Raw genomic sequence first — 26,595 nt, 5'->3', positions numbered from 1 at the left:
CTTGGAGTTAAATACAGGCTAAATACAGCACACAGATGCATTATTTTCCCTTCTCTAAGTAAATACAGTTTTACACCATTCTTTTATGTATTTCCCATAAAATCAACCATCCCTATTTCAGGTTAACTAATCTTTTTTTTGTGAACTCTCCCTCTACGCATGCATAGCATAGCTGGGACATTTCCCACCTTATGCTCATGCAGGTGCTACTTGCAGCTGGACAATTTCCCTTCTACCCCCTTCACAGGTTTTGCCTTGCTGCATTATTGTTTCTCCATTTCCCTTCCACTGCAATGCTTGGTGTGGAAACATTGCACCCATCAAGACTCAGCAAGAGTAGCGCTCTGATTATTTTCTTTCTGAGACTATTGTCAAGATAGGGCTTGAGTCAAAAGCTGCTGCTCACGGATAGAGAGCAGTCTGGTAGCTAAAAAGGAAGGAGAGAAGGGAATGTCAATGGTTTGTGACCAATTAGTCATGAGGTCACTTCTCAGCTCCATTTACTTTGCCTGTAGTTACCTCAAATGCAACGCGCAGAAAGACTTTGAGAAGAGCCTGGCAACTCTGACATGCCTGTCAAATGGCACCTTACAATAATCATGGCTATGAATACGGGACTGCTGTGTACAGTCAGAAACTAATGTGTAATGTTTAAGGATATTCCTGTCTTTGTAAGAGAAACAAAAGGGCAGCACAGAGGGGCCGTGAGGGTGGGTCAGAGAGTTGGGTAACAGAAGATGGAGAGGGACCAACCCCTCTGTTAATGGCATATGGCTGAGGCAGACACCCTTCATCATCAGTGATGCTGGCTCTCCTGCTTGCAAAGCCTGAAAGGCACCAAGCAACTGCAGGGCTGTTCAACCTGGCGAGGCCGAAGCCAACCTTTTGGCAGCATGCTCGAGAGGAAGAGTGCCCTGTCACAGCAGTACCGCACAGCTCACCAAGGAGGAAGCCTGGCATGGATGCTTGCTCAGGGCCTTCCTACACAAGACTACTGACATCACTAGGATACCTGTTAGTCAACAATGTCTGCTGGTTTTATGGCATGCATTTTTAACTGTTTAACCTCAGGAGGAGTATGAAGTTGTGCTCTGTTACTGAACTCATGATTTGGGGTCAAAGGCAGATGAGATGCCTAAGTTTCTTATGTTTGTTGTTCAGTGCAATGCTCACCCTGCTCTGTGGATTGCCTTGAGCACCTGTGCAGCAACAGTAGAGATATTCTCTCTCTGGAAATTACCTTAGATCTTTACCACAGAGTTAACTGCTCAAATGCTTGTTTTACAGATCATAGAACAGCTTCACAATTGAATTATCAACTTTGATGTTCATTCAGTAACAACTGAATTTCTGTTCAGGAATGGGACATTCTGTAGGACAGCTGGGTTCCCTTGAAGCATCTCAAAGAACATGATTTCTGCAAAATGCTGCGATAATTCCAATGCTTTATTAGACTCAATGGCATAGAAATTAACAGGCCAACACACCTGTTGATATGCCACTGGCTCTCTACAGCTACAATTTTTAAAAGGTCATTATTTGCCTTGGTTAACTATGCTATTAGCCAAGTATTTTGGTGGCTCTGAAAGCAGTATGCGTTACAACAGAACTCATTTCCATATATCAATATCCCTTTTAGCTTAAAAGCAGACTGGAGCTTTCAGGTTACCATACCAGAAATGCCGGTGGTAACGTTTCTCAGGCCTCTAATAATTTCTGCTGTTAGTTGAATGCAGCCACTAATATTATAATGTCCTTAAAATATTTTAAGTAAACAATATTTGACTGTAATTTGCTGACAAGATTTTTTTTTTGTAAATGATGTAACAAAAAAAAATGTGTACTTTCCAAATAGTACTAACAAATTATCTAAATGCTACTACTCTGTGTCTTTCAAAGAGCATCAGTACCAAATGTGTTTACCATGCATGTTAGGAGACCCTTGCCACGTGCGTTTAGAGCAGTGCTCCCTCCGGTCCAGCTCCAAAGTTAAAGCATCTGAAGTGTAAATTGTGTGTGACACAGCCAAGGAAACCCACTTTACTTTAACCTTGTTATTGGTGAGCCAGATGGAACCGCTGAGGCCACCCATTGTTCAGGTTTGCATTTTTGTGTAATGCCATGGTGTAGGTCCATAGGGCCTCATGAATTCCCCTCCTCTGAATATATACTGTGCTGTTAAAGGCACTGAAAGGATCACGCTCTGCTCTGAGAGCAGCTGGCTTTGTAATTTTTTAATGGTTGTTAGCAGCAGCAGCAGGTCCATTCTACTCCCCTATTCTCCCCTGCCCTTAAAATCCTGATCTGTCGATTCTTGAGTGAAACCAAACCCTAACTCTGTCTATGCAGCACATCATACATTACCTCAGGTTCATTCCCCCAAATATTTACCAAAAAGTCTCAGATTCTCCCTCCCTTGCAGCCTCACACCCTGCCCCAGCAGTTCTTAATAACACAAATAATCATCACCAACTTCATCAACATCAGGTCATAATATCTTTCCTACCAAACCCAGATAACCTGTGCCTGCATAATTTTTGTTACTGATCATCGCTTTCTGAAAATTTGGTCAGATTTCCCTGTCTTGACCTCTTTTGTGGCTTTAAGATGAAAATGGAAGTAAGAGGAGTTCTGAGTAAAGATAGTCCACAGCAGGCTCCTCAGTCTGAGAAATAAGGGGAAGCTTGCAAATTGTTACATGCTGAGACTCATCTGTATAGTGCTCGTGCTGTAGAAGATAACATCTTGCAATGCCTGCACCATGATGCAGCAAGGCCAGGCATTTGCTTATGAAAAGCTGCAACACACGGTGTAACAGAGGTGGTGAAAACCCCACAAGACTACAGCAGGCTGCCTAACAGGTTTCCAGCTGTGCTGTGAGATACCAGAAGGTGTCGGTGGCTGGGAGAGGGATGCATTGTTCTCCCAGTTTCCTCCAGCTGTGGTGCATGCTGTTCTGAACAGGATGAGAAAAGCAAGGCCATCCCTCCAGCCCTTCCCCCCGCCATGGGCCTGCCATCAGAAAAGCAAACTGCACCTCTCGAAAAGGAGACTGCAGCCAGAAATGACTGAATTGCACCACTGAGCACCAAATAACGTGTCTGCCTCTTTGTGAGAGGACTGACATATTGGCTCCTGAAGACAATGAGGTTAGCATAACCTGCGAATGATACTAGAGGGATGCTGCAAACAGTTATCTGTTGTTACAGAAACTGCATAGAAGCTTTTGAAACACTGCGGCTGATCAGGTTATTAAAAGGGCTGACAAACCATAATCAAAACTTTAGAGCAAATTCCCTGACCTGTTCAAAGTGACTTGCTTTTGCACTACAATGGCAGAGAAAGGAAGGAAATACTCCTACCAGATCTTCAGGTCAGTGCCTCATCTGGTGTAGCAGACACACTACTCACTGAAATATGTTATATTCCTGCCATTTTTGGCAGGCACATGTGCCTTTGGGAAGAGGAGCAAAGGCACCTGAAGCTCAGCAGCGCTGAGCCTGCTGTAGTGTGAACGGGAGGGGAATCAAGGACCTGATAGTTTCTCTTTTCTTTCCCCAAGCTGGTCCAGACACTGTGGGGAAAAGCAGCTTCCCCCTTCCTCCACGCTCCTTAAAAGCAGAAAAATGCCAGCCAAACTTCTTCCTGGGGTTCCTATAACCTGACATAAAAGTTTTGGGGCAACCATGTTTGGTTGGAAGATCAGAGAATTGGGGAACCACAGATAAGACACACCAGCAGGAAAGGCAGGACATGGTAACCTCCCCACAGCAAGAAGGTCAGTTTAAATCCTGTCCCTCACCCCTTTACCTTTTACATACCTAATAGGGTGGAACTTAAGAAAGTTATTTTTAACTCGAATATTGCTTTAATATGGTTGTCCTTAAAGGCTGCCAAGATGCTATGAGGTGGCTCAGTGGGATACACTGCACAAGGCATGGCAGTTTTATACTATGTTAAAAACATTTCTAATTCCAAATCATAAATCACGGGGGAGCATAGGAGGTTCAAAACCAAGTGAAGATCTTAGGCTCAGTAAACTGTTTTCTACCCATTTCAGAGTTCATGTGGTAAACCTTATTTTAACTGATGATCTTCCCTTGCACACCGTAACAGATCCTTGTTGAAGGCTAGATTACCTTTAGTACATTTCCATTGTCTAAGAAAATCATCTAGCTAGCAAAATACAAATGCTAGGTAAGGTACAATAATAATGGTAAGGCACAATTTGCAATTGATAAACTAACATTGCACTCCGCCCACTCCTAATTTTTCCAGGTCTTCTATATTAGTAGGATGTGGGGCGCTCATACATATTTTGAGATCGGACTGGCTTGCTTGCCATTGCCTGCAGTTTTTATGTCCTTCTCTCACGAGCAGTCTTTAGCCCTAAGTCCATATCCCAAAGCAAAAGCTGTTAATAACCCTGGACTGATGTGACACTCGGTACTTTACCAACCTAGGATGGAGACTGCATGCCCTCCTTGATTTCAGCATGCTAACCTTCCTTGAAGCTTGCTTTCTTTCAGAAGCAGCTGTCTGCATTTCCACACCTTACCCTGCCTCTTGGTGCCAGAGTTAAAATCACATGTGTATCAGCTAGAAAAAAACAGCTGCAGAATTATTTTTCCTATGAAGTCTTGTAGAATGAGTTAGCGCAGCGAGTAACTTTCCTCGGATAATGATGACAAGAAAACCTTAAGCTGTCCTATAGAAAGGAGGAGTCATCAATAAATCAGGACTTCAGTTGCCAATATCACACTCTTTGTTACAACAGGAACTCTGAATAACATTAATATCACTGTAGAGCTTTTAAAAAAGTAATTTATGATAAAATGTACTGGGTTTTTTTGTGGGTTGGTGGTGTTTTTTTCATAAGGTACTTGTTTCATTTTCCTGCTAACTGAGGGTAATTGAAAGATTTGCAATAAAACTAGTTTGCTACCTCAACATAGCAAAGTAGCATTTTGTAACATACTTTTATACTTGATCAGTATTTATGAATGCTTTGCAAATTCACTGATTCCTAGCAAAGACTAGGAAAATATGCATGTCTGGAAATACCAAAGAATATATGCTTTCATTTTTTGGAAGGCTGGAAACCACAACATTGAATGGATTATATGCTGAGTTTCACAAGGTTACTAGCAGTTATGTGTACTTTTCAGTATTACACTACTACTAGCTTTAAATGCTGATTTTACATAATCCTTTCTTTCCATTCAGTGAGAAAATTTCCTTTGAAGAACTGTCATAAAGAAACCTGAAACATTAACTTCTTGTGTCTTACACACAAACATGCTATAATTGATGTCTATTGTAAAATTAGACAGAAGACTATGGTTTCTGCTACTGTGTGTGAAATTTATGTTATTTTTTCCTTGTTATGAAGAAGGCAGGTTATCATTTTAGTACATTTAAGTTCCAAAGTAAAACTCTGAAACAGTAACACACTTAAGATGATATGATCAATGTGAAATAGCAGAACACTACAATAGGAAATACCAGATTTAGTACATATCTCCAGTTGTCTTCACATCATTCACAGCAGTTCAAATTAGTGCAACAGGATCAGAAAAAAAATGAAGCAGATTGCTCAGAGGAAGCTGGTGGGGAAGGAAGAACTGTGATTACACCACACGCTGTACTCTTCCAAGCCTACCGCTTGCATTTTGCAAGTTTTGAGGAGCAGCATGAAGGGAACTGAGAAATTACCACTGCATATGCGCTGCTCTGCCATACTAGAACACCAAACTAGAAGGTAACAATGAATGAAGCCTGATCACTGCAGCTTTTAAAGGTTGCCCTTCAGTCCCACAGGCATGTCAGACACAGAGCTGAGGAATGCTCACCTTCCCAGTCAGTTGCCAACTTCCTGGCACTGTACAGTTTAATAGACAAATTAATGGTGTGGTGACATCAAAGCATCTAAAATAGGTAGGATTTCATTTTCTCATCCTGTTTTCTTTCCCTGGCCAGGGAAACCACAAGCTGCAGCCCTGCTAGAAAGCACAGACCATCGTTCTTGTGGGGAACTGGTGTGCAGTGGGATCTGGTGCTTGAGATCTGTGTGGCAGTCCAACAGGGGAAGTGCGAATACAAAAGGCCTTGCCTGGGACACTCCCCAAACCCTCTGCGAGGTCTTGCTGATGCCAGTTTACACCTCTGGCCTTTTTGATGCCAAACCTAATTCCCCACTGGGTTTTGTGCTCCTGACACTTTCTTCCAGTGAACCCTGCTGGCTCTTAAATCAGCATCTGCCACCAACGAGGGCAGACCTCGCATCGCTCCTACCAGAGGTACAGCAGCCACAAAGCCGCTGCCACGCCAAGCGCACAACATTTGTCATAGCCAAGTTGCCTGTAAGTTTTCGTACTCCAGATAAACCCACCAAATGCCAAGCTGTTACCCAGAGGCATCCCCCGCTCTGCCACCACCCTATCTGCTTGCTCTTTGGTACCTCTTCCCCGCCCCCCAGGCCCCTGCCCCGGATTAGTTTTTCTCAGTTACGCTCCCTGAACTGGCTCTCTGCAGGATTAGATCAGCACTGGCAACCCTGCAGGGAGGGGACCACAATGCTGGCTGGGGGCATGGCAGCCTGCTGGCCCCCGGTAATGTGAAACTGCACCCTGACAGAGACCTGGCTTACAGACCCAGGGGCGGCAACCCTTTCTTTTAAAGTCACAGTTCCCCTACAGGAAAAAATAACAAATGGGGATTCAATCTATTAATGCTGTCCAGTATCTGGGAGATTCCTGTTTCTTCGGCTTCCTGTTTCTTGTATAGCACAATGCAGAAAAATCAACAACAAAATGAATATGCTTTATACTTAAAACTAGTGCAGTATCACTTTCTCAAATTTACAGTATTTTCAACTTAATAGTGTCTCTCTAACAAGGAAAAACACCCTGTAAGGCATCATTTGTCAGCCACAAAAATATCAGTTGGATTGTGAAGCACAGCTGTTTGAGTCTTTGGCTGAAGACTTTTGGGGTGACTGTTGGGGAGAGTTTTGGCCAGCCTGGACCACACGTAGCTGAATGCTGTGTCGCCCCAGGGGATGTCAGTGTGTGAAGAGGGAGAGTCCCAAGACCTGCTTATGTATTAACGGACACAGGCATGAGATACAGAACCAGCCACTGGAAGTTTATTCTCTTGATATTTGGCGTACATGATTTACAAGGTCATTCAAAGCAAAAAAACCCCCAAAACACTCAGGATGTTCAATGCCTACACTGACAATAAGCTAAATATACACATTTACTGCACATTTAAGAATACTAATTTTAAGTTAAGCCCCAAATCTGAAGGAATCTGTCTTGAATCCTCCCTGAGAAAGGATATGGCCTGGGGTTGGGCCAAGGCCACGTCTATACCTTCCCCATCTGCTGAGGGGTACATACCAATCCAATTGCACTTGGTAGGGAAACGCTGACCTGATCAGACTGCAGGCTTCATCTTTCTTCCAGAGAGACTCTTTTCCTCTGTACAAAGAGACTGCAGCATAGGCAGAATTAAGTTATTGGCACACTCTGCCAAAGAGGTCTCCAGGGCTGCATCTGTTACTGCATCCTCAGGAAATCTCTCCTGGCCATGGTGCTCGACTGTCTCAGCAGTCTCTGCCCATGGGTGCGTTTGGCAGTGTCACAAGCGCTACTCGTCTGAAATACCGAGAGGAATTTTACAAGCACCTGTCATTTTACAGTTGAGCTGTGCAGCCCATCCTCTCCCAGGTGGGGCCACCCTGAGACACCTGAGCCTGCTCATCTACTTCCCACAGGGCAGCAGGAGAACCCCCACCTTCAGGCCACACACGTGGCCTCCTTCCTCAAATAGTCTGTGTGCAGCCAGGAGAACCAGCCCTCCAGCTCCCCAGGGCTACACACCAGTCGCAGCACGCCTACAGGGAGCCTGGCACCCGGTGCCCAGCCATTCCCCCACCAGACTTCAGCGCAGCCACAGCTGTGGCACTCGTCTTCGTTTGCGCTGGCTTTCACAGATCACGCATACCCCACACACACGCGCAGAGTGTGCCTGGGGCTCCTGAGCGGCTACAAGGGGGTGAGCAGCCAGCCTGCCCTGGCAGAGAGCTGCATTCCAGCCAGGGAGAGCCCTGGCCAGCCACGCACCTTGGACCATGAGTGCAAAGCACACAGCTACAATCTGTGCTGTTCTCTGTCTCTTGGTCAGCTCGCGGCTGACCCATGTTTGGCACTCCACTTCCTCTGAATCATGTGAAATATGCATGTTAAAGAAGTTTCTCTAACTGTTCCTCACATTTTCTGTGGGGAAAATAGGGGCAGAAGGAAGGTGAGCACTACAGCCTGCCTGATTTGGGGCAGAAGCATGCTGAAGATCTGTCTAGTGGCACTGGAAGTCATCAGTCCACAGAAAGTACCAGGCTGGATGCAGCCCTGCCTCCATCTGCTGTGGAGAGGTGAGCACTGCCCACCCACCACTTCTCTTTAATCCAGTCAGCCCCAGTCCCACAAACTACCTAGTTCATATCCAGCAATCCCTTTGACCATGTTTCCTCCCCATCTCCAGTTCTTCACATCCCCCCCCCTTCACTTCCATCCTGATTCTGCTCCTAATAGTCACATTTAGCTTTTACATCCTGATATGCATGAACCATTTCAGAGGTCACAGCTGGCTATTTCAAGGAAATAAGGATTTTTAAACTGACAAACTTGAACTATCGTTTAATAAAGCACTGCTTTTTAAAAAACAAACAAACCAACACCCCCCCCCCCTTTGTTTCAAGTGTTTACACATAAACCTGTCCCTGTGGAATCTTTTTCTTTACCTAAATGAGAATCTGCTTTAAGAAAACAATTCCAAGTTAAATCCAAATAGATTTATATGCCACACACAAACTGTAGTCCTCTACAGTGTAACAAAATATGCAAGCTTAAGCAAATTTACCACCTGCTACCACAGAAAGGGAACATGGTGCTATCCTGTTCCCAACACAGCATATCATTATAGCAGCCGGATGTTTTCACTACAGTGATTAGTGTGCATATAGTGCCACAACTAATTTCCAGTACTAATACCACCTTACAATTCATATACTTTTCCACTTACAGTCTCAACCATAATCTGCAATTCAAGAATTTTTTGCAGATTTCTGACAACTCTCAACTGACCTTACACGGGCAAGACTGTAGATACAAAAAGTGCATGTCATGACATCATTACTTCCGTTCTTACCTGGCCTAACAAAAGCAAGCTAACACAGCTATATTGGTATAGCTTCATTTTGTCTAATACCTCATACTACAGAAGGGAAATAATGTAAATCAACGCACTCTAGGATGCACCAGCAGATAGAACTGGGAGAAAGGAGCACACGCTGTGGCCACGCTGACTACACGGACATAGGCTGGGGACCATCGGCTGGTTAGAGGAAGATGTCCTACTAATGCAACACACGCAGCATCTTTCAGATGAAGCCGGTTACGCAGCATCTTAACTACCAGCAACTGCAATAAACTAAACTGCGTTACAAAGCCACGATTCGCCATGTTCCCCCCGTGTCACTTTCTTGCACAACTACCTGTACCCAGCTCACCTGGTGGAAGTTTGCTATGGAAAAGGAATATTACTGACAGTGTAAGAAAGAAGCACTAATCACTTCCTGTCAGCTTTACCATGCAATTATAAAAATGATTTTTTTTTTTAAACTGATGAGGTCATCAACATGTACATTCTATTCTGAACCGATCTCTTATTAAGTCATCTTCCTCTTGATACCCACTTTCTTCAATGCAGCTGAGGCAACCTTTCATAAATCTATTCTGCATACATTTATGTGTATACTACGTGTGTATACAATATATATGTATACAACAGATTTAACAGATTTTTTTTTTGCTCTTTGCAATTAAAGTCAACCTTCTATAAAATGTATCTTAACATTACACTAGTGTAGAGACTACTATTATTCTACCAAATTCACAAGCTTTCAAATTTGACTCATTCATATTTTATGCAAGAATTAAGCAAGAAATATGGGTCATTAAGAGATGTGAGACATAACAGCTTAGATACATTACGATATACTTCTAAAGATTTTATGAATAGCTATCGCCTGAAGTATCTCATTAGACATTCATGTTCACCTGGCATTTGGGAACAACTATAACCACTACTTCTACGGAAAACCAACGTGCTGCTTTGCTGGCTTCCACTCAAGTTAGCAGCTAGAAACAGAGGAGGAACACATAAAACAACAGTCCAACAAAAAAAAGGACAATAATCCAGATTTCTGAAAGCCTCTGAACTTGACTGCATTACTACAAAAGGTATTTTCTGATGAGTTCTTATTCTGAAAAGGAGGGGGGCAGTGCAGGCTAAACCCTAGAAAGCAAGGCAGAAAAAATAATCTCTTTATGGCAGGTCGTGGTAAGGAAGTGACTCAGCTGAGGCAAATTACAGAGTCCATTTGGAGACACTGATTCCAAGAGCACTGGGGGCTGCAGTCAGAAATCTGGCACAGCTGCACGGCCAGAAAGTTCAACCTTCCAAGCACCTAAGCCTGAAAATACCATTTGCAGTAATTCTGATCAGTTTTGTCTGGCTTTGGAGCAATTTTTTGTTGTGAAAATAACACGTGAGGGAACTGAGGATACATTCTTTACCTATTTCTCACACAGATCAAGCAAAAACAAATCAGGGTTTCATCATAAAAAGTCAAATATCATTTCTAAGTTATCCAAAAATGTATTATAGCTTCTTTGAGTTTTGAATTCCTCCTTCCTCAAACTCAGCAAGCAGTCTACTCTGCCCTGCAAGCATACTGCACACATGGAGGCAGTTCTTAGTACATTTAGAACTAACGCAACAATAATTAAAGGATGGAAAACCTCCAGCACCCTACTCTCCACTAGAGCAGTTTTTGATCTGTAAATCTCAGGTATGGATAGACTACTTTTAAAGGGTGAGCAAAAGATAGTTAAGAAAAAAAAGGAGGCTTGTGGACAGGATGTTTGAATCAAACATCATGAAACAGGAGAATACATACCTCCAGCAGAAACCCTGAGAAGCAGGTCTTCCAGATTAAAAAAGGAATGTATCACTGCTCTCTAGTAATTTAAATAGCCTAGAATCACAATTACTATTGTAATTAAAACAAGCTGTGATTTTAAGTATTGTATGGACTAAGAAGGAAACCAATTCTGCATTGAAGAGTTTACTATCCAAACAGACAGAACAGAGGGAAGGTATAGAAAGGGCTTAGGCAAACAAAATTATCTTAAGTCATCTCAGGCACACCATCTTTGTAGTTGCTTAACTTTTTTCCTTTATTAATTAACAAGTCCTCTGTTCCTTCACAATGATTCATGTGTTCGTACAAGTGGGTAATCAATGATGTTCTGTAAAACAGAATTAGCTCTCCATCCACCAATCCTACCGATTTATTTAACCGCAGAGAGGGCTGACAAGCAAGAATCACAAAATGGCTGATCAGAGAAGCTACCCCATTTTGTCCCAAGAATTCAAATGGGGAACGGATCTCCAAGCTACAACAGCCTTTGAGGTTGGTCCTGCCCCTTCAAACACTCCCTGTTTCCCCTACACCCGTGGTACTCCTGGGGATGTGGGCTGCAGCTGGCAGACCTTTTCCAGCCACCCCAGTGAAATGGCAGGAAGGAAGGTGACTGGTGGCTGCGTCTGTGGGAACGGTCCGTGGGCTGCTGCAGTCCACAAGAGCTCCTCCTGCTTTCCCGTCTTTTCCTTCCATGAAGGAAGAAACGATGGTGAACATTTTTCTCAATTTCCCCTCATGTGCAAGTCAGGGTTAAAAGCTGCAAAAGAAAGGTTTTACCCTTTAAGAGGAATTGTTTGGAAAGTTATATCCTTCACTATCAAAAGAACACTAATAACAACATGTGGAGGTTAGACTGAGGCTTACAGATGGCTGTCCGCTTGAGTTTAGCTGCATTTTATAGTACTTTAATTTAATTAGTAGCCATACCTATAGGACAAGTACCAGAATCCATACACTGGTAGTCAGAGCCTGAGCTGTGATATATCCGTAACTTTCCATCCTCTTTCCTGCTGGTGGGTTTGCAGGCAGAAACACTAGTTTGGCTTTTGCATGTGATACTGAAATGACTTTTATTTGCACTTTAAACAAGCAAGACAAAAATGTGATTGCTTACACAAATCCTTGAACTTGCATAATTTTCACATGTGGAAAGGTGTCTTCTAGGTAGTATCATCTTTGAAATTGATTATACAGACGAAAGATGAAGTCCTCATTCTTCTAGAAACACATACTAATGAATTTTGAACTACGAAGAACAAACAGACGGTGCTGTTTTAAATCAATTTATAATCTATGAAAGAACATTCCTTGGTGACAAGTTTGCATTGGAAAGGAATTCACATTTGAAAAGCTGTAACAAAGAGAGATGCTTACAAATGCTTTTAAGCATCACAGTCAGGAGATTTTAATATGGGAATAATTTTTCCCATGTAGTGAGAGCACCTGTATTCTCCAATGAGAGTGAGGGGTCTTCAGCAGACCACAAACAAGATTCAAGTTCCAAAACACTTACTATTGCTGTTGGTAAGAAATAGAGCTGATTAAGTGCATACAGGCTGTATGATCAGACCCTGAATTGTTATTCTAAAACATGTTGCACAAAAGCATTTAGTATACAAAATACAGAGCGTGTTTATACTGAACAGGCATTAAGTTCCTCCAATAAAAAAAAATAAAATTCTTCAGTGTTAATGTCCTCAAATAATATAAATTGCTTGCATCAACAAACACAGTACAATTAGCTTGTTACCCTTAAACTGAGTTTAAAATAAGCAAATTGTTTGATGACTTTGATGTTTTCCACCCAAAATGTGCTGGCTAATTTTTCCATTCCAGTTCCCATTCCAATCTTTTAACTGCCTTAATCTCCTGCCCTCAGATGTTGACCTCTTAAGAACAGAGGTCATAGGTTAGCACAGACAGACCTCAAAAGATCTGGACTATCAATTCATGCCTGAAAGATTTCTCTGCCACAAAAGAACCACTAAAAAAGCAAATTCCAAAATCCAGCTCCACAGGCTGCATAAAATATAAACTTGTTGATATGTTACATTCAGAAATATTCTAAAAAGATTGGATCTGAACAGTATGAATTAATTTCTGTAGGATACAAAAATAAATAAAACCAATGCCATCGACATGGAATAATGACTGAACTTCAAAGATAAAAAGGGAAAACCCTAGACAGGAGAGAATTAAGAGTCGGCATCTTTAACCACAGATATGTATGTTTTAAATGTTTCTAATCTCTACGTTCAAAAGTAGCATTTTTGCACATCAGGCATTTTTAAACACGATTTGTTTTCTTGTAAGGGTGAAAGAATGAGATTGGCTAACTCAGAATACGAAACAGCACCCATTTATACAAATTTCTCTGATTATTAGTGAGGCTGCTACCTCATTTTCGTGCCATAATCAGCCACACAACAGATTCCTTGCTGCTTGTTTGGTCAATGAGCGTACAGCTCTCATTAAAAAAATGCCAGATGTTTCTTTTCTATGCATAAATGAAATGTATAGATTGTAAAGGAGAAAGATAACTTCATGAGGCTCCAGTGAGGTAGAAATACAGGGATAACAAGAACGAACCATTTGATAAAATAATTTCTGAGCTCCAAGTAAAATTTGTATGTTACACAATGTACATAAGGACAAAAATTCTAAAAGTGGAGTGATTAATGATACTCCCACATTTAATAACTTAAAATCCCATTAAACTATTTAACAAAAAGTAAATTAAAACACTCTGTGGGTTCTTTTTTGCCTTAGAAAACTAAAGTTGCTTTGCACATTTTAAGTAATTATTAACAGGAGACGTAGGCACATATTCCTAGCATTAATTATGCAAGCAGTTAACCATGATTCTCCAAAAAATATATCAAAGCACAAAAACATAGAAAAACAAGCCTGATCAACAGGAAATTAACGATTTTTCGTATACTTCCTAGAAAGAGATTTACAACTACTAAGGAAAAAGTAAATAAAATGAAACCTTTAAAAAGGTAAATAAATAGGCTATTGCTTACATCTGAGCTAGATGCAATTTCTAATCCTATTGCCAACTACTGGTGATTCCCTCCCATTGATGGGAGAAGGAACACTGCATAATTTTAAAGATCAACTTGGCTCATTATGCACAGACTGACACACACACACTCTATTGTCTTGTTTTACATTATTAGTTTAGCACAACAAAAAGGCAGAGCTACTAATTTTAAACACTAGCAAATCTGAACCTGAATTTGAAACATTGAACTATTTCAATTTTTTCTATTGGTCAAAAGATAGCCATTTATCATTGAGGAAATCAAAGCATTCTGGTTAAACTTTGATGCAAAGACTGTTGCAACATTAATTGCAGACAATGAAATAAAAGCAGTCTGTGGTTTGCTATTGTTTTCAGAGCTGTCTGAAGTAAATGAAATGCTTAGCATTTAAACTGTCCAACAGCTAAAAGAGTGAAAGTTGAAGTAACTTCTAGGCTAAAGAAAGCCATTCAGCACAAGACCAGTGCAATTTAAATCAATTTTTGTACTTTCAACTATTCTTTGTTAAAGCTCTAGTGCCAGGAGACTCAACACCAATAAGATTATAAATGAATGGAGATCAAAGAAAAGAAATTGTTTAGCTCACTCCCATATTTCATAGTGACCCTTCACAACTCTTTCCTCCTTAACTGTTCCACGGGTCTGTTACTGAGCAAACCCAGCTCCCTCTACTCCATCAATAACGCTGGCCTCAGCTCAGCCATGGCCACCTTTGTTCTCTCTTGCACATGTATGTGTAGTTTCTTCCATGAAAACAGTCCCTTCATCCTCGTCCTACAGTGTCACAGTACAGGTTCAAAGAAAAACCAGTCCAAATCTCCAAGCCTAGCTCCTAGTCAGAGAAGCGTTTAGACTAATTTCTACCCATTACCTACAAATTCAGCATTCAAAAGAGAAGGAAACAATTTACACTGTAGTAACAGTCTGTGAACTGACATGGGAGTTCTCCTACCACAGCCTTTTCTTATTTGCTGCATGAAATATAGAATACTTATTGTATACCTTTTTAGCCTACTCAATTCAATGGTTGAACTCACCACTAAATCCAGCTAAATCTTGAACACAGAAGTACTGCTTTTGGGGCTCTCACTAAGATATCTTGATGCATTACAAATATTAATTACTTTACAATGGCTCTATGAAATTGTGGGGTTTAATTCGTCTCAATGAAATGCACAGGATTCTGGAGCACAAGAAAAAAGCCAAAATAAATTTCCAGAGGAGCCTTATTCTAGGTGCCCAATTTGAAATAGTAGAGCCTGTTGAGCACTTACTATTTTATAGCACCCAATATGTTTAGGGCAAAGCTCAAACTGAACAACTGTTACAGCTGGGAGCATTTGGTGGTTCTGCAAAACAAACTCCAGATGTGTCACATTTGTCACCCGGTAAATGAGGAACACACAATAAGCAAACTACTGCAAAAAGCCCCACTTCAGATCAACCCGCCCAGATCTGCTGGGATCACCTCAGGGATTGCAGAGCTGCAAAGCAGGACTTCAGCTCCTTCCGCTTTAGCTCGTGACTTGTGGCAATCTTTCAAAATGGAGGAAACTTTGAGTCAATCCCTCTTTGTGCCTGAGGGGATTCAGGCTTCTCTGCGCTCCCTGAAGAGCGCCCCAACTACCAGATTTGAGGTGATCATCTGGAGACTGGGAACACTCTGTACTTCTCATACTGATGCCATTTTCAATGGTCTGCCCTCCCCTCCCCAAGCCCGTCTGTTCCCTCTCCTTCCTGATCTTCCCCATGTTTGTGTTTTCATATTCCTGCTCCTTCCTAATCTTCTCCCTATCCTTTGTCCTTGAAATATCTTCCTGTCGTCACTCTGCCCAAGGGATCACGGATATCGCAGAAGCATTTCTATTGAGCTCGACCGTCTCTTCTCTGAACAGCTTCCCATAAGCAACTGCAAAGTCCCACTCAGTCCTGTTACTTACGGATGGAGAATGCCATATCACCGTGCAAGGGTGGCTTAAACTGGTACTTTTTTTCCAAAATAAATCTACCCTTCCTGATGTAAATATGCCCTTAAAGCCATGATTTCTTTCAGGGCACAGCCCCTGTCTTATGACCCGCTTGAGAGGTGCTCTAACACACTGTAGGTGCGCTTTGGGGGATGCACGCAGTGGGAACAACAGTAGCGTGCCTGCACCACCACTACAGAGATGACTACCTCTGTGACACATTCCTCTTATATAATGAGCTGCTGAGCTTCCTGACAAAATAAGATATTGAAGTAAATTCACATTTTTAAATGATTCATATTTAAGTAGGTTTGATCTTGAAGTGTCAAGGACAGAAACATGAAGCCACAGCTAATAAAAGAAACAGCTGTAGCAATTTGGAATTCTATTACTGCACAGACTTTATTAATTTGAAGTTAAAGGGCTACAGAACTTTTATTCCTTCTGAAGACCTTCGGATTCAACAACAGTGGTAAATCAAAGGCAATATTTTTGGAGTATCTGATTTAGCTGCTATGCTATAATTCAGTTTTCTCCAACTTTCAAGTTGTAATATTTTTCAACAGGCCAAGATATAGAGCAAATGTTTCCATCATCTGGAATCACTATTATAATCTCTCCTTCGTGTTACATATTTATCACCTGCTTTGAGTATGTTTGCTAGGTGATGCTGGAGTGCAACACATCAAGAAAAGCAAGGAAATGCAACCGTTTTCCTAAAATAAAAGGCATTTGGGGTTTAACTATTTACACTGAACTTTTTTGTAGTAAAGTATAGCACGGACTGTGCACACCTTTTTAAAAGACAGTTCCTCCTGCAAACAGTTCTGTTCTCAGTTTGTGAATAGCTATACTGCATCACATGAGCAAAAAGCAGCACAGTCTGTAGTCAGGGTCAACATCAACTTAAATAGAAATTTCCACAATCGAAGAAATCTTTTCAAATAACGTCCTCTTCCCTACTACTTCCAAAGCACAGGCTTAAGTATTTACTGAGTTGGGCCCTGAAAATATATGCACTTTTTTGTTTATTCTCGTCTATTTGAAAGTATTAATATAGTAGTAAGAAGTTAAACAGTGAGAGAAAAAATTTAATTAAGGAAGAAGATGCTAGTTATATTAGGAAGATTTTTAGAAGTGGGAATGATATTTTATAAATTATTTACTGACATTCTTATAACATACACTCTACTGAAGTTATGCATAATCTCTGCTAAATTGAGCAATGTTCCCAGATCTTTCTTGCTTCTAAATTCCTTCAGAATCATTACTACAGGCAAGACTCCACTATGATCATTAGGCATACTAGCACACAGTAGGCAAAGGCCTGAATATATGCTGGTACTTTACTGTAAATAAGAAAGAGCACTTCCCTGGATGAAAGAGGGTGAAATACCCAGAAAACACAAGGCCCAAGAAGACATCCGATTAAAGAAAAATATTCTGCATTCCAAAACCAGTGTATGTACTTAAGAAACCCATCTGCTGCGCAGGGACAGCTTTACTCTACATGAGGCTGCATAAAAACGACACCTTCCTACTCACTTCATCTGTTCCTTGTACATTTTCAGAATTGTATCTGCTTACTTTAGCATCAAATTTGGATTTGTTATTATAAACACTATCAAAAATTTGGGGCCTATCTCCTCTTAACTGTACATGCATACAAATGGATACCAAAGACAACTTTATTCAGGCTCTACTCCATTCTTAATACAAGCTTGCAAAGAAGAAAATTAAGCTTAGATACCATTTAGTGGTATGACTCCTGCCGGGTTCCCAGCTCTTGTTTTAGCACAGAAATTTCCATTCACTTGAAGCACATGAATAGCCCTATCAGAAGGCACATCTGATGGAAAGGAAGCACATATTTTTGTGTGCTTTGTTGATTTGTACGCCTAACTATAAAGCCCAATTCCCACCCGCACCAGAGTGAACAGGCTGAAACACGGTGTGGTCATGCAAGTTCACCAGCAACATGGGATCTGAAGAGAGCCCTTAGTTTCAGGTTGCCTTGTGATGAATTCGGTAGTTAAATTGTGTGAAACCAGAAAATGGCCTTTTAAATGAATGAGGAATTGCCTGTATCACCACCCAGCACGCTACAGTGTGCCTGGGTACCCCAAAATAACTGTAACTGACCTCGGTCTCAGAAGCAGTGCAGCTGTTAAGGGATCAAATTAAGCTTTGTAGCCTGCATCTAACTATGGGCACTTGGCTTTGCAAATTAAACAATGTTCTCTACATTTAAAATTTGGAATGGGATTTCCTCCACATCTTCTGAAAGACAAAACCTTTTATTCTAATATTATACATATTATTATGCACAACTGTAACCATTTCTACACCTAGCTCCAACATTCAAGTACTGATCTTTCAGCTCGGCATCCTGGCCCCCGACTGCTTGAGCTATGGAAAATAGGCAGGAAGAGAAATCCATTCTCTTTTGAGGAAGGCAACTCCCAGTGCTGCGTGCTGGATCTGGGGACAGAAGCTAGGCTAGACATGGCTTGCTGTCTTTTGAGAGGCAAAGCTTTCCTGCTTGTGCTCTTACTCTGGGGCACTTACTCTCCCATAGATGTACACCTGGCATTTCCAGAAGGCTGAAGTTTAACTACACCCTAGGCTGGAGATGAAATCATGCCAAATAGCATATAGTCCATAGATACTGGCCACTATACACAACAGTCAGTGGAAGTTGTTTTTTCTTTCCTCCCTTAAGCGACCTTCCTTTCATCTTTTGGTGAAGAAAAATACGTGGTCCTGGAGATCTGATTCTGTTCTCAACAGGCTGGACAGACCAAGTCCTGGAGTACACTGTGTGTTTGGTATGCCGGAAAGCTGTGGCTGCTGAGCTCCCTTAAACACAGATGGATGATGTAGACATTTTAACAAGGGCTGTATAACCAATATATGTAGTAACACTTTTCAGAGGCTTCTAACTTAGACTTGGATGGATCTGCACAAAGATGAGGAAAGATTAACCGCCGCCCTAGAGATCCATCTCCAAGCCAGTTTTCAAGCCTCCAATCCACAGCACCAAGTGGCAGCTATTTTTAAGTTACCTAATTTTTAACCCTATTAATAAAGCCCTCTGGCTTTATCCCACTCTTGGAAAAACCTCAACTATTGCTAAACCTTCCAAAAAGTTGTCAGCCTGAAAAAAAAGAGGTAGTATGGAAAACTTTGTTCCTAATGACTGCAGTTCAGCAAAGATATAACCTTTTTAAAGTACTGAAGTAAAGTTTTTTGTTTTGGTTTTTCCTTTTTTTTTTTTTTTTAAATCTAGCAGTGATCTGCTGCTCCTGTTAGAAGCAGTTCATACTAGTTTAGTGGCTTATTTGGCAGAGTCAGCAAATATGATAAGATCATAATAAGATCACATAAAAAAGCACATCTCAGACTGATGCTTATTCCTGTTCCTAACCTATTGTCTAAGTGTGCAAATGATTAATGATATAAAACTCCACAAATAATCTCAAATTTTGCTAGAGGATCCAAGAGGAAGTTGCATCAGGCAACTCAAGTACTTAATGCATCATCTAATTGTCTTTTGCAGATTAGGTGATGATACTGAGGAAATGCCTAAACCCCCAATTGCCAGAGATCGAACGCTATACCTCCCTGTTTCTTAAAGTCTCTCCTTAAATATACTCTCCTGTTGAAAAGAGGATAGTAGGCCAGAGGGACCTCATTTCACATGGCAGTTTTCACATAAGAGAACAGAACTGTGGTGGTCTTTGCAGTCCATAAGTCTAAGAGGGGTCTCAAACATCACTGGAAAGAGGAACTAAACACCCAACAATCACTGTAAAGCAGAGAAAAAGCAAACAGCCAAGAAAATGTCCTATGCTTGAAATATGGGAAAAGCAAGAATGAAAACTGGAAAGTAAGAAACTCTTACAGTCTAAAACCAGGTGAAAGAGAGTCAGGGAGGAGGAGGAGGTGTTCACATTATAATTTCTGAAACACCAGCCTTGATTAAGATCCTTTTAAAAGACTGTATTTTTAAGAAATCTGTAAAAGCCATGCAACTTCTGCCTTCTGTGCCAGCTTCCGCTTTAGAAAATGCCAGAACTGTGAATGCGATCTGCCTCAGAGAGGAGCCGGAAAAATTTAACCCCATTTCTCTGGATGGCTGGGTGCTCTTGCTTCATCTACCCCCCGTTTCGCCCCAATGGTGCTCAGGATGTGCCCAAAGCAGGTCCCCAGGGCTGGCCGAGGGCAGGAGCGGATGTGCCTCCTGCGGCGTAGCTGTGTGCGGTGGCCACCAGCCTGGCCTTGCCTCCCAGCTCTAGGGTGAGGGGACTCTGACAGGCTTTCCCCATCCGCCTTGGTTCCATCCGTCTGCTAAGCACAGTTTTTATGAGCTTTTCCCATTTCAGTACTAGTTCAGGGCTCTCCTTCACAGCCCATACCACCCCTATTATTCACGTCTCCTTCACAAAAATCTGCTCAGCTCGAGCCGTAGGAGGCTTTTCTATGAAAATTAAATTATACACTTGAGCGTGATTCAGTCAGTAGAGATGGAACTGATATAATTTCAAGTTTGAAGTCACTTTGTATGATGTAACTTTTCTGACCTAAACTACCTCTCCTAGTCCTGCTAACTTCAATCCAAACACCTCCCACAGCACTCCACCGTGCTATCATCTCTGCCTGCATCGCACCAGTTCAGCGGCTTTTTGTGCAGACCACAAGCTTTTAAAGACTTTTAAGATATTCTTATTATAGTCTGACTTTGGATCATCTGCAGAATGTCTTCAGATATTAAATCCATTTTCTGTCTGAGACACAAACTAATTTTAAGTGACAGTTCATCAGGGAAGTATTTTATTATTTAATTACAGGCCATCCCACCACCACCACCCCCGTGGCGGCATTTCAACTTGTGGTTTAGAAATATGTTTTTCTTCATTTGAAAATTATGGTTTTGGTCACGTCTAGGAGTCACTGGCAAACACCATTTATTACATCTCAACACAAAACCACATCTTTTCTAGTTGTCTCTCCTTTGTAGTTGTCTACGTTGGAAGCAGGTTTTTGAAGCGTTACATTGATGCTGCAGTGCTCATTACTATTTAGCCAACGGCTAAATACATGGCTATAATACAAGGCTATTTCACTAGCTGTATTCCCAGAACATAATTCAGCATCACCATTTATCCAGTGGCAATGCTTCGTTAAGCACCCTCATTTCCAGCAGCTCCTGACCCCCTCCTTCACACAGTTTACTTGCAGGGCTGCACTGTAAACCAAGTCAGTGAAATGTTTCGTGTCAAACCCAAAATCTCACAACACACTACTTATTTATTACATGTTTAAATCCAAACCGCTTACTGATACAAGTCATCCATGGTAGAAAGCCTCCCTGCCACAAGTGGGATGTTAGCGAAGGGTAGCATAGGACTGAGATGCCATAAATTAGAACTGGGAGATGGAGCTATACCTTAATTATTTCTTCCTTGTCCCTTCCTTCTTGCTTTATTTTATTGCTTCCATTTTGGTGTAAATATTTCAAAATCACAAAAGAAAAAAAAAATATTTCATCCTCCCCATGTCCCTTGAAATGTTCCACGTGAAGCAAGTGCCAAGTCGAGTAGATAGAGCACTACAGACACTGTGCTGAAAAAGTATCCAACTTTGAGCTTCTACTAGGAATACTTCAGATACTGGATAATACCTCTAGGTCCCAAAGATACCTGTAGCTTCTAGTCCTGTGAGCATCATGCATCTTCTTTTTTTATACTGTGCCAAAAGTCTGTGGGTCAAATTTACTTTAAATGTGCACTGCAATAAAGAATATTTTCCTAGCTATATACATTTATAAAAATATTAAATAAAAAATTACAACTGATAAAATGGTCCTTTACCCAATTTCATTTTAGATCACATACAAACACTGGCATGTTTATTTAAAAAAAAAAAAGCACTTCTTTTTTCTCCTTCCTCCCTTTTTCCTCCTCCAAACCTTATTCTGAGACGGTGGGGCAAGGTTCTGATTTCATTTATTCTACTCTAAATCAAGACTTCATAGACTTGTCCACAAGTTACTGAGCAAGTGATTAAGGTGTGAATTCAGAGTACTTTATCTTCTCTGCATCAGCTCCACGCAGTCAATCTTAGAGAGCAGCATAGCATGCTTTTGTGTCAGCTCACTGTCAAAGTTGAGCAAAACACACTGTGTTTGGCACATGTTAGGAGTTCCTATGAAGGGAGCTGCAACCCACCACACTGTAACGCATTGCAAATTCATCCTCTGGCTTGCTTAGGTAGAGTCCAGCCCCGAGAGCTGCCACTATACATCTCTGCCATAAAACACCGCTTCTGAACCCAGCGCTTCTCTGATGCAAATCCCAGCTCAGTCTCATTTAGAAACCTCCCCTCTAGCCCAGATTACTCTAGACACTGTGAAAGAGATATATACATAAGACACATAGGTATTACAATAGCTCAGAGTAAGGTCTGGGAACCTAAAGCTTGCAGGCTGCTTTTCGCAGCTTCATTTCACATGGACCACAAAACTTTCTCTTCCTCGTACTGGGATGCAGTGGCTGAGAAAGATACCAAAGAGGCCAACATCACCGACAGCAATTACAAAGCCTTCCCACCCATGTTATAAAATTAACGTGACCCACAGTAACGCTGAAGGGGAAATATTATCATAGCAAGGTCCCCACAGCAACAACACTCTACGAATTACAGAGACTCCAAGTCATTGTGGAAGCACCACAAAATCTACCAAAAAGCACCAATACTCAGTAACCTCAGTGTCATGACTCCCCGCATGTATTGCTGCTTTTCCCTTTCTTTTTCCCACCTTTGCTATCTTCGTCAGTCTTCCCTTCTGCCTTAAATCCTGTCCACCATTAATAGTGTCACAGGATCCATTTAAAAAGATGCAGTGAGGCTCGACCCTCACACCATTACACTGATTATGTAGAAAAGAGATAAAAACAAGAATGCAGAATTAGCTTTCATAAATGCAGGCACTTCTCACAGTACAACAGCAATCTTCAAGAATTCTTCCACTACACATGTTGGAGATGCACTTTTTTTATTGGCTAGGTGTTCAATCAAAACTAATTTTCCTTCAAGCAAAGACACTGCTCCTTACTGAGTCATAAATGTCAGTGCTACTTCAGACATTTCACATTTCAGACTTTTTTGGTGTCTTATGACTTAAGCATAAGAATTTTGAGACAGAAGTGGGCAGATGTTTTTGCCCACATTTTCATATTCAAATTAATTCAATTTAATTTTGGATTTTTCCTTCTTTAAAGGCAAATGCACATGAAAGAGTACATTGTCTCATGGATCACCCCTCTGCACTGTTTTTCAGGGTATATCTGTCCAATTTTTTCTATGCTTTAGCTATGAAAAAACATCATTGAACGTAGGATTCATATCACCTAACTTTACAGACTTGCAAGGGAAGTATCCACAGCATTGCTTTGTAGTCCCTGAAGAGAAACAGCCACAAGGCAAGATTCATCCCCAATATTTTAGATGCTTCCCTAGGATGAGATGAATTGCACTCAAAGTACTACTTCCTCCATATTGACTACCCTGTACACTATAGGTATCTAGATTTGTTCAGACCCCTGTCTCCTTAAATATGTCGTATTTCCTGGTCTACTTACAACCTGCCCATTATAATGTCAAGGTTTTTTGAAGGACTGTCTTCCTTCATATACATGTGTAACATACAGGACAACAGTATCATGACTGCATGACTGTGGCATTTATTTGCTGCCATAGTATGAAACATCAATAACAATGGTAATGCTAATATCCTAAACAGATTAGTAATTACAGCCCATGGAAAACCAATGGTTTCAATAAGAACTATATTGGAAGCCTAGTTCAAAAAAAAAAAAAAAAAAAAAGAAAAAGAAAACGACAAAAAAAGAACAAAAACAAAAAAGGGATTTTTCACAGCCATTGCATGCAGCACAACTCTGAAAGGCCAGATATGGTGAGCAATCAAAAAGAAAGCTTTGTCTGGCTTACAAAGTCTCTCCTTGTTGTGGTTATGGACTCTGATCTGTTACAGCAGCAATAAATTTTGTTCATAGCCTTTAGCTTTTACAAAGAAGGTGAAAGAGGGACAACTATCATGTTGTCTCCAGTCCTTAATTTAAAAAAAAAAAGGCAAAAAAAAGAAAAAAAGAGAAAAAAGCGCCTTTTAAACAGAGGTGGGGACAAGTGGAGTTCATCTGTAGCCAGTGAAGGCTTCTGATCCCCCATTTCTTGAGGCTGGGCTACACTGCCTTTCCAGGTGACCCCTTCTGTCCCAAGCTACTCTTTGCTTCAGAATTTGCAATGGAAGAAAACCACCTCTCAGTCACACCACACATAAAATATTGCGGGCAAAATTTGGCTGTTTGGATGTTCTTACTAGGATCCTTTACAAACCATATATATTCCTCTTGATCCCAGTCATTACAGCTACTGGGCTGGGCAATACCATGACGAAAAAAAGGAGATTCACCTAAATACAAGAGCTTTTGGGTAGGAAGGCTGTCCTACTAGGGGAACTAGGTGCTGGTGGCTTCGTAGTGAAGAGGACTACAGAACTTCTTCAAGCCATCAGAAGCAGAAAGTAAAGTGAAACAGTGCAAGTCAGACTTCTGCACTTGCGTATAAAGAAGTACAGCTCTGGAGACTAACCTAGAATTTATAAAATGTTATTATAACAGTTCTTCAGACCACCAGGCATTAAAACTTCTGTGAACATGCAATGCTCTGTTTACTAAGTAAAAATGTAATTAATCAAATTACGTACATCCCAACCCTGACTGTACTACCTACACTTTCTTCTGTATAAAACTACTGACGCACAGTTTAAAACCCCACTGCACACAATAGTCGTCTTAGCATGCACAATTCTTACCTAAACATGGTGTTATTTCACCTGTATTCAGAATGATCTCTCTTCTCGGTCTAATAGCAGTGTTTCCAAAACAGTATTACATTCCTCTGCAGGCTCCCTCTAATTCAATAAAACTTTATCAAGTAAAAGCAATCAAGTGGGTGATTTATGTAGTTGTATAGATACAGCTTAATAAGTTTAATCAAATTACTAGGCTACATGTAAATGCCAAATTTACATAGAAGGGTTTCCTTTCACAAATGAGTAAATGCTCAAAACATAATTTCAAGAAAAACTTGCAAAGAATAAAAAAGGGGGGGAATAGCAAAGTAAGGTAATTACCTATCTCCCTTTGGTTTTCTTTTTTGTACTGTCTTCCCTTTGGGTCGTCTTTCACTTCCTAAACAGGGGCTCCCACCAGGGCCTGTTACCCGTATTGATTCAAGGCCTTTGGAAGATTTCTTAAAAGTAAATTCCACTGGTTCTCCTTCTTTTAGGCTTCTAAATCCTTCCATGTAAAGCTTGCTCTGTAAATAGGAAAAATACTCTTGGTTACCATTGCCTCAAAAACAGTATTTACATTCATAATCAACAGGACAAATTATCCCGTCAACTATCCTAGAACAGATACAGCTTGAATAACAGTTTCCTCTGCGTGAGCTATAGCAGACAATGCTACAAATTATATTCCTGGATACACTGAAAACACTATTCAACACTAAACAAGTAACAAGAACCTATTTCCAGTATCAACAAAACTGAAATAACATTTTCCTTTTCTGTGATGAATGCTATAGATGCAAGAAGCAGAGAAAATGCCGTATTCTTAAAAGTCCTGTCTAACAAGCATCAGGAACTGAAAATGCATTTTTAACAGAATGGAAAGACAGCAAATGTTCACTTCAGAGCTAATTCGTTTATGATCAGAATTAATCATAATTGATATTCTTTATATCTGGGACATGGCTCTGGACATGAATCAAAGATACAACAAGCGCAAGAGGCAGGAGGAAGGCACTCTGAACAAATTCCACTGAAATAGGCAATTCAAATATCCCTAGTGATCTGCTAAATTTCTGTTCGCTACCCCAAAAATCTTATCTAGTTAGCCTGATTTAGGTATGGATTTGTATTTTCATTCACAGAAAAGGAAATTATTATCATCAGGGCAAATGAAATAAGTACTGATAAATCTTTTGATATTACACTGTAACAGCAAAATCTTGGACAAGTTGAAGTCAACAGGAGCTCACCACTGATTTTAATGCAATGAAAATTTTCATCTCAATTCCTAATAAGTTATGTACAATAGTAAGTCTACATCCCACGACAAATCTGATGAATCCAACTCAAATAAAATCATCATCAAGTTAAGGGAGGCAATTGGGGGGTGGGGGGGGAAGATAAAATGATAAGACACTGGTTGCACTAAATGTTTATTTTAGAAGTTACATATTACACCAATGAGATCAGTTGGACTCACAGAGAATATTACAAAATCTATCAATTTCCAAACACCTGTAGTTTTTGCAGGAGCATTATGAAATGTGTTTTCCTTCTTTGTTCATGAACTCTTCATAGCAAGGAGAAAAATGTATCCTGACTGATTCTTACTCCATTCTCCAGCATTCACTTGGCCGAACTGCAGAGTCA

General features: G+C 40.9%; 1 protein-coding gene across 1 annotated transcript in view; it reads right to left on the bottom strand.

The window, feature by feature from the left end:
- The window catches only part of LIN28B (lin-28 RNA binding posttranscriptional regulator B), an 87,599-nt gene that overhangs the window by 14,890 nt on the left and 46,114 nt on the right, over positions 1–26,595 (bottom strand). Inside the window, exon 3 of the mRNA XM_075747802.1 lies at positions 25,285–25,469. Coding sequence (XP_075603917.1) covers positions 25,285–25,469 — 185 coding nt within the window. The remainder of the gene's footprint in view (positions 1–25,284; positions 25,470–26,595) is intronic.

The sequence above is a fragment of the Balearica regulorum genome, chromosome 3 (genome assembly GCF_011004875.1).
Source record: "Balearica regulorum gibbericeps isolate bBalReg1 chromosome 3, bBalReg1.pri, whole genome shotgun sequence".
Taxonomy (NCBI): Eukaryota; Metazoa; Chordata; class Aves; order Gruiformes; family Gruidae; genus Balearica; species Balearica regulorum.
The sequence above is the reverse complement of the archived record's forward strand: the minus strand, read 5'-3'. Positions and strand labels throughout refer to the sequence as shown.